General features: G+C 46.8%; 1 protein-coding gene and 2 non-coding genes across 3 annotated transcripts; all 3 read left to right on the forward strand.

The window, feature by feature from the left end:
- Positions 1-320: 320 nt before the first annotated feature.
- Positions 321-6101, forward strand: SSR4 (signal sequence receptor subunit 4). Its single transcript, XM_035097338.2, has 6 exons — positions 321-480; positions 2590-2708; positions 3315-3389; positions 4516-4605; positions 5138-5203; positions 5969-6101. The coding sequence occupies exons 1-6, from the start codon at positions 411-413 to the stop codon at positions 6071-6073; spliced, it is 525 nt and encodes a 174-aa protein (XP_034953229.1). The 5' UTR covers positions 321-410; the 3' UTR covers positions 6074-6101.
- LOC118075508 (small nucleolar RNA SNORA42/SNORA80 family) lies at positions 2979-3115 on the forward strand. Its single transcript, XR_004691385.1, has one exon. It is a non-coding gene; the product is annotated as a small nucleolar RNA SNORA42/SNORA80 family (small nucleolar RNA).
- LOC118075509 (small nucleolar RNA SNORA42/SNORA80 family) lies at positions 4276-4413 on the forward strand. Its single transcript, XR_004691387.1, has one exon. It is a non-coding gene; the product is annotated as a small nucleolar RNA SNORA42/SNORA80 family (small nucleolar RNA).
- Positions 6102-7915: the final 1814 nt, after the last annotated feature.

Below are 7915 nucleotides of genomic sequence, written 5' to 3' on the forward strand. Positions count from 1 at the left end.
GTCTCCTTTGTCCAATGGGCAGGGCCAAGCAGCCAATGATGACCAATGACAGAAAACGTCTGACAGCAGAAGCGACGTCCAGTCAGATGCTTCCGCCTGAGTTATTGGCCGAAGGAAGTTCGGTACGAAGGAGGGAATATCCGGGACAAGAGAGGCGGCATGCGAGATGTGTTATCAGCCACGCACGCGCAGTTGGAGGCCCCCTCGGTTTCCGGCGCCACAAAAGTCGCGGGCGGCCATTTTAAGGAACCTTTCAAGGAAAGGCCACGTCTCTTTCCCTTCGGCCGCTTTGCGTCACTCGGCGACGGAGCAGCGGATTGGCTGTGGGGGGGGGGTATTGGCCCCAGCATCCCCCGCGCGGGAGGCGGGCTGCTCCTTTTCCTCGTCGCGTCTCGCTGGTCGGATTGGCGATGGCGGGCGCCAGGCTGATGCTGCTTCGTCTGGCTGCGGCGGCGCTGCTGGTGCTGAGCGGGGCTCGAGGTACGGGCACCTCCCGCGGCTGCGATAACGGGCCTGCCCTTCCCGGCTCTTCTTCCGGCTTTCCGTGGGGCTGGGATGACTCGGTTGGTAGAGCCAGAGACTCCCGCCCTCAGGGCTGTGGGTTCGAGCCCCCCTCGCAGATGACCCTCGGGACCCTTCCACCTCTGCAGTTCTAGGGTTCTGTGGGCTTCGTCGGGTAAGGGGAGAAGCGCGTGTGCGAAATGTGGGGGGCACGTGTCTTGGCCCCGGGAAGCTCGCCCACCTCGCGGTGTTGCTGTGCGGGCCCAAGGGGCGGGTGACTGAGCCCTTCGTGCTGCCCTCAGGCCTTTCCTTACAGCTCGGTTTGACTTGCCTAGCGCACCGTGTAAACCAGGCTTCCTCAACCTCGGCTCCAGATGTTTTGAGACTACAATTCTCATCATCCCTGACCCACTGGTCTTGCTAACTAGGGATCATGGGAGTTGTAGGCCAAAAACATCTGGAGGGCCGAGGTTGAGGAAGCCTGGTGTAAACTCACCGCTTTCCCCTCGGTCTCTCAAGGCTCCCCACGTGGCAGCATCTGCGCACCAGGCATGGCCGCCCTGGGCAGACTTTGTGAGCTGACCCATTCCAGGGGTTTCCTTAGGAACATAGGAAGGTAGGCAAAGGATTTCCCCACCTAGCCCCGCAGCGACATGCCAAGGCTCAGCCTGATAGGGTTGGGGGTTGTCGTTTTTCACAAAGTGTAGCTGAGTCGTTATTCTTATTTGGAAGTTAAGTCTAATTCAGTGGGTCTTCTTTGGAATAATGCAATTGCCTATAGTGCCTCTGTTTCATAGTGGCTTTTTCATCATATGCCCAGTGACATTTCCCATCCCCTCCCCTCCTTTGTTTTCACTGGTTAAGCTCTAGCTTGATGAAAAGTGTTGACAAACACTAAAGCTTGCTCACTTCTTTACAGCCTTCCCCATTTGTTTCAGTAAAATATATTGTTACTTTGGATTTTTCAATCATCCTGGAAGATGTTAATTAAGTATTCCTGGAGCAGTTCATCCAAACAACAGCAGGAGGATAATGTCAAGTTAGAAAGCAGCAAGCAACTATTTGTGTTTTCACAGAGCTCTTTCTTGGGACTAGATCTTGCACAGAACATAAAGGAGAAGGGAGAAGAGAAAATATATAGGGATACCAAATGGCAGCTCCTACTTGTACCTTTATAATGTGCAGTTTTACCAGTGCACATGTGTGTAATGAATGAGGCAGTACATGAACCGCTAAACTGGTAAAGGCCAAGTTAAAACTTACTAGCTTTTATTGATGAGGTTTGCATTAATAGTTGACACATCTAGAAACTTAATTTTCTCTAACCTTTCTTAATGTTTTGACCAATTTCTAGCCAATGCTGTTGAAGCAGTTGGCAATGCAATTTGTAGAAAATGATAAAACAAAAATATGAATCATAATCAACCAAAGCATACTAAGATCAATGTTCTGTAGTTAAATCTAGCTCGGATTGTGAGCCAACATGAAAAGACCAGCTGTCTAGCAATTCTGAGGAAGCTGATAAGTTGAGTCTCCTTAAGATGGGAGTTCCACAGTTGGGGTGCCACCACATTGAGATGTAGCAATTCACAAAGGGCACAGTTTTATAAATATTTCATAGATTTATGCGTATGTGCATGCACACACATATCTATCTTGTTACGAATGTGAGTAGCTTGTGATGATTACTAACTTCTGAATGTTGTTATTTTTTTCTAACTAGTAGGATGTGTGTTTTCTTTACTACTTGAGCCTTAGATCCAGTTCTCTCAACAGGATCCTTTCATTAATCTGTTGGTAGCAGTAGGTGGTTTCAGCAATTCCTTAAGATGCATTCTGACATGTTGAGCTCCGTAGGAACATTGCATGTAGACCTTGGGTCCCCAGCTGTTGTTGGACCTACATCTCCCATCTCTCTTGATTACTGATCTTGCTAGCTAGGGATGATGGGAATTGTAGTCCAGCAACAGCCCCAAGGTTGAGAAACACTGATGTAAACCATCCTCTGTGAATGGCCTCAGGTGCTTGCTTATCCCTTTTCAGATTGAAAATGTGTTGATTCATAAGCCATTTTCTCTTTACTATCAGCTGAAACCTGTACAGACCCAGTCATCTCTCCATCCTACTACACTACCTCAGATGCTGTAATCTCTTCAGAGACTGTCTTTGTTGTTGAGATCTCCCTCACCTGTAAGAACGGAGCTCAAGTGAGTGCTGGAATACTTGGCTTATTTCATTTCTAAAAATAAAGTGCCACTTTGTAGATTTGATAATGGGCCTTAAATGTAGGGGCTAGGGCAGGCATCCCCAAACTGCGGCCCTCCAGGTGTTTTGGCCTACAACTCCCATGATCCCTAGCTAACAGGACCAGTGGTCAGAGATGATGGGAATTGTAGTCCAAAACATCTGGAGGGCCGAAGTTTGGGGATGCCTGGGCTAGGGTTTCCCATTTTGCAATGAGCGCATCCCAAGTATGTGCATGGATTTGGATTTATGGTGGGTCCCAATCCATGGGCTTTCCATAGTGTACCCCATGCTACATTAACCTGCCTCCCCGAACCATTGGCTGGCCTGGCTTGCTGTAGCGCCAGCCACTGAGGTGGGTGGCACATGTACATTCTGGGAAAGGGACAAAAAGGGTGCATCCAGGGGCTCTCTGGAATCTTTACCAAAGACCGTACAACCCCTATAACTTTGATGGGATGTTGGCATTTGAGCTATAAAGATCTGCCTTTCCCATTGTCCCTGAGCTTTCAATAGGGCGTGCTGTGGATTCCCTTTGATTTGATATTCATCCTACTCTCTTTCTGTAGAATGTTGCTCTCTATGCAGATGTCAATGGCAAGCAGTTTCCTGTTACTCGGGGTCAGGATGTTGGCCGCTATCAGGTAAGAACAAGCAGTGATTTCTGGTACAGACAGCAAAGTGCTAGTAACACTCTGGGCAGAACAGTGTCAGATGTGAGTTTAAATTCTAGCTCAGTCATATATCTTCTGGGTGGGGCAAGCTTAATTGACATTAACTCCTGGGAATATTTTGAGAATGGGCATTTTTAATATATCACTTGTAGAAAATGTGCTCCCTTCAGGCTTCTCTGCAACATATGATGCTTTGTTAAAATCCAAAATCATGGATTTTTCTTCCAGCTTGTTTAAGCATTTTTAATGTTCATTTTCACTACTTGAAAACATAGACAAAAACAAAATAAAAAAATTCCTTCAGTAGCACCTTAAAGACCAACTAAGTTTATATTTTGGTATGAGCTTTCGTGTGCATGCACACTTCTTCAGATACACACGTGTGTATCTGAAGAAGTGTGCATGCACACGAAAGCTCATACCAAAATATAAACTTAGTTGATCTTTAAGGTGCTACTGAAGGAATTCTTTTATTTTGCTTCGACTCAGACCAACACGGCTACCTACCTGTAAATAGACAAAAACAGTGCATCAAGTAAATATAAGCCAGATTCATCAGACTTGTATAATATTCAGGGCATGTTCGACACATGAGAATAATGGTAACCAGAGCAAGAATATTGTAGAATACACCCTTTTCTACTCAATATAGTTTGCAGTAGAAAAATTGTGCAGTTTGCCAATAAAGTTGGCATGGGATGAGAAAGTTGTGCAATTTGCCAATAACTAAAGAAAGTAAGCTATAACTGCCGTATGGTTTTTAGGCTTCATATTTGACGTTGGCATTGCTGAACAAGTTGGCATTCTTTAGGCTGTACAAATTCAAGTTAGGAAATTGCAGTCCTCCTGCACAAATGCATGGCTCTGGATTTATGGCGGGTCTGGTTCCATAGATCCCCCCATAGTGTACTCCATGCTAAAGCAAGCTGCTACTCCGAACCATTGGCCAGTCTGGCTTGTAGTAGCCCTGGCTACTGAAGCGGGTGGCACATGTGTGCGAGCATCTTTTGTGTGCATGCCCATCTGTGTTCCCCTCTGATCAGGGGGAGGGCCCATCCTTGCCCAGCACTGATTGCCCATTCCTTTGCTTTGGCAGGTCTCTTGGAGCATGGAGCATAAGCTGGCTCGCTCTGGCACCTATGAGGTGAAGTTCTTTGATGAGGAGTCCTATAGCATCTTGCGCAAGGTGAGGTTGCCCCCTGGTGGGGGGAGGGGGATGCCTTAGCTAATTACATGGGCTGTAGGTGACATGACCTCTAGTAGCATAAGGAAGGGAAGCTCTTGCTGGTACTCTTGGCCTTAGTCTCACAGCTCTTACTCCATGTCTTCTAACATTTGTTGTCCTCACTCTACCTCCCATTTTGAGATGCACACAGTGTCTCACTTACCACTGAGCAACTGAAGCCTGTCTGCACACACTTGGAACTCGAAAGAGTGAGCGTTCCTTTAATGGTGGGTGGCAAGGATCCCATGGCAACCTGAGCCCCAGTACTTAAAAAAGAAAAGAAAATATTTCAAATCTTAATATGTTTGTCATCCTGGTTGCTCCTCTTTATGGTCTCCACTGGACATTTCCCTGCAGAGCTACTCATTGTAGGAGAGTGGCAGTGATACCAGATCTGTGGAGAGAAAATTTATCCCACAAGGAGCCCTGTTTAATTGTACAGTATGTAAACTCAGATATCCCAATTCTATCTCTCCTGCTCTCCCACCCCCAGGCTCAGCGCAACAACGAGGATGTCTCTGAGATCAAACCCCTCTTTTCAGTCAATGTGGATCATCGAGTGAGTAAAAGAGGGGGACCTGGGCAGCCTGCTTCTCTCTGGGGAAAGGGGCTGCTTCCAAGGGTGGGCAGTGCCCAAGACAAGGTGGAACGGCTTTTACATCCATGCTAGATCTTTCAGTGCTGTAATGCGGACTGGTAGTTTGTGGGTCTGTTCTGTGATGGGCACCATGGAACATTATCCGAGAGTCCAAATTTGGGTCCCTTGTCACAAGGCAGAAGCCTTGGCTCCACCAAAACAGGACAGTTGAGCATGGGTCACCTGCCCACAAGGCAGAGGTTATTCTCTTTGGGTTGGATGGAGCGGTCAGCAAGTGCTGGTGGAGGAGAACCTGCAACAAGGTATTGGGCATAAAGGGATGGTCCAGAATGAAGCTTTTTATGTCCCTTTTAATTTGGTCTGGGTGGCTGTGATTTGCACTTAGGGCACTGGCTGAAAATGTCTCCTCAGTTTGAGGCCTGATCTCCAATTTGCTGCTTGACTGTTGAGATTATTTCTACACCTGAGCCAGGGTTAAACCTTCAATGCAAATCCCTGCCCTCTGTAGAAGCCATCTGCCTTCATGGCCAATAATCTTTTAGTCTCTCAAAGACTCCTTATCCTTGGCGCTGCTGTTCTGTTCCCTGGAAGTGTACAGCAGGCCAAAAGCGGGGATACCAAAAAGATTCAGCTACAACATTCCTGATGCCCCTATATATGCCTAGCTCTGTGACTTAAATGTTTTCTGTTCTCTTTCTCCTCCTCTCTCTTGTCCCAATCAATAAGGGCGCCTGGAGCGGACCATGGGTCTCCACTGAGGTGCTGGCAGCATTCATTGGTCTCCTTGTGTATTACATGGCTTTCAGTGCCAAGAGCAACATCCAAGCGTAATCTTTTTCAATAAACCTTTCATGCCAAACTTGCTGTGTGCATTTGCCCTTGTCCTTTCCAGGGGTGGGTGAGGATTTCTTTACACTGGGCTCCACCAAGAGCCGTATCACACTTCAGAAGTGCAGCTACCCCTCTGGCCTGCCAATAATCAGCTCTTGGGGCTCTTGCAGGGGGGGGGATGAGAGAAGAATGCAAGGACCAGGAAATGTTTGCTCCTACTGGACTTCTTCCCTCCTTTTCTTGTTCCTAAAAGCAGCCTTTTGAGGATGCTAGGATACTTAAGAGTATAAGGAACAAGCACCTCATATGAATCCGCCTCCTAGACTGAACCCCAACCCATTTTTGCAGCACAGTCTTCTAAGCAGTGGCTGGCTCTGTGGTGTGGATGAGCTGTAATGGCAGCTGCCACCCCACCCCTGAGGTTTGGTCTCCTTTTCTTTGCCTTAATCCTGTTAAGCAGCCTGTCTCTGGGTGCAGCAATAGTCGCACCACAGCTCCTTATCCGCCTAATGACAGTGGCTCCTGGTGTGAGCCAGTGCAGTACGGCTGGGATTACACACTGCTCTAAAGTTGTGCTAATGCCGGATTAGTAAGGGGAAGCTTTCCACAAAGGGGCTGCAGGGAGTATCTCTGTTGAATATCCTACTGTGATCCTAGAAAGGCAGTGAATCTTGCTGGTTATGGAGAGGTCCCCATTTGCCATTTCCTTGAGTAAGCAAAGCTTGTGCTATATCATCTCTGCTTGAGACTAGCTTGGCCTTCCCTGCCTGAGTTTTTTTTTCCAGGTGGCTGCCTGCATCTCTGTGACCTGCTTGACATGATGAGTTAACATTGCTCTGTTAATCATCCAATGTCTTGGCCCCTTCCCAGGCACTTGGGGACTGACTGAGTGCTGCTTTGTCTTGACGCAGCTAGGGTAAAAGAAGTGGGAGTCCTGCCTTTGTTAGAGTTTGGGAGGGGTCTTTGAGTCCTCTCTAGGCAATCATTGTAGAAGTCCACTACAATAATACGAAATGTAAAATTCAATGCGATGCAAGTTCACGTTTTGCTTGAAGTGGGGGGTAACTAAAAGTTTGGTTGCTAAATGCAAAAGCTAAAGAAAAATATGTGTGGGAGGGTAGGGAGGGAATGTTCCATCTAGAATCCGCTGCTTAATTATGAGCCAAGAGTAAGTATGGACCCAATGTAAATATCCCCTGGCTGCAGCTGCCACTCCCTTCACTGAGTTGTCAGTGTGTGTGTGTGTGTGTGTGTGTGTGTGTGTGTGTGTGTGCAATTTTCAACAGCAATATGCTACCTACCCTTCCTTTGCCTGGGATATTCTTTGATATAAACTTCATGTACTATACCAACCTAAATGTTATGAATTTCCCTGAGGAACTTGGGGGGCTTGCAGTTTTGTTAGAGCAGTGCATGCAGGGTTTTATGCACATGCAAAAATAAACATATATTCAGGGGTTCATCAAAAGAGCAAGGACAATAAAAATTCATAAATCAATTTTTGAATACAGATAATGTCCATGAGACTACACAATGATAGCTTAGAAGAGCACTTTTTTTAAAAAAGGGAAAGAACCGATATTGGGAGTGAGTATTCACTGTTCCTTCTGTTTGGTTCTTGCCACAAGGCTATAACTGATTTCACAATTGTGTTCATGTTCTAAAACAGCTTTAAGCCTTTTCACTGTGGCATGCACTAACCGGATTGTGTTAAAAAATGAGTCAAATGTTAGTTTAAGCTACTTCATACCACTAAGCCAGGCATCCCCGAACTGCGGCCCTCCAGATGTTTTGGCCTACAACTCCCATGATCCCTAGCTAACAAGACCAGTGGTCAGGGAA

This window comes from Zootoca vivipara, chromosome 16 (assembly GCF_963506605.1).
Source record: "Zootoca vivipara chromosome 16, rZooViv1.1, whole genome shotgun sequence".
Lineage (NCBI taxonomy): Eukaryota > Metazoa > Chordata > Lepidosauria > Squamata > Lacertidae > Zootoca > Zootoca vivipara.

Bases quoted from the DNA above. Each gene is read 5' to 3' on its own strand.
- SSR4 (XM_035097338.2), top strand. From the start codon at position 411: ATGGCGGGCGCCAGGCTGATGCTGCTTCGTCTGGCTGCGGCGGCGCTG. The intron at 2,709-3,314 runs GTGAGTGCTGGA...CTCTTTCTGTAG, and splicing joins CCTGTAAGAACGGAGCTCAA to AATGTTGCTCTCTATGCAGA. The intron at 3,390-4,515 runs GTAAGAACAAGC...TTGCTTTGGCAG, and splicing joins AGGATGTTGGCCGCTATCAG to GTCTCTTGGAGCATGGAGCA.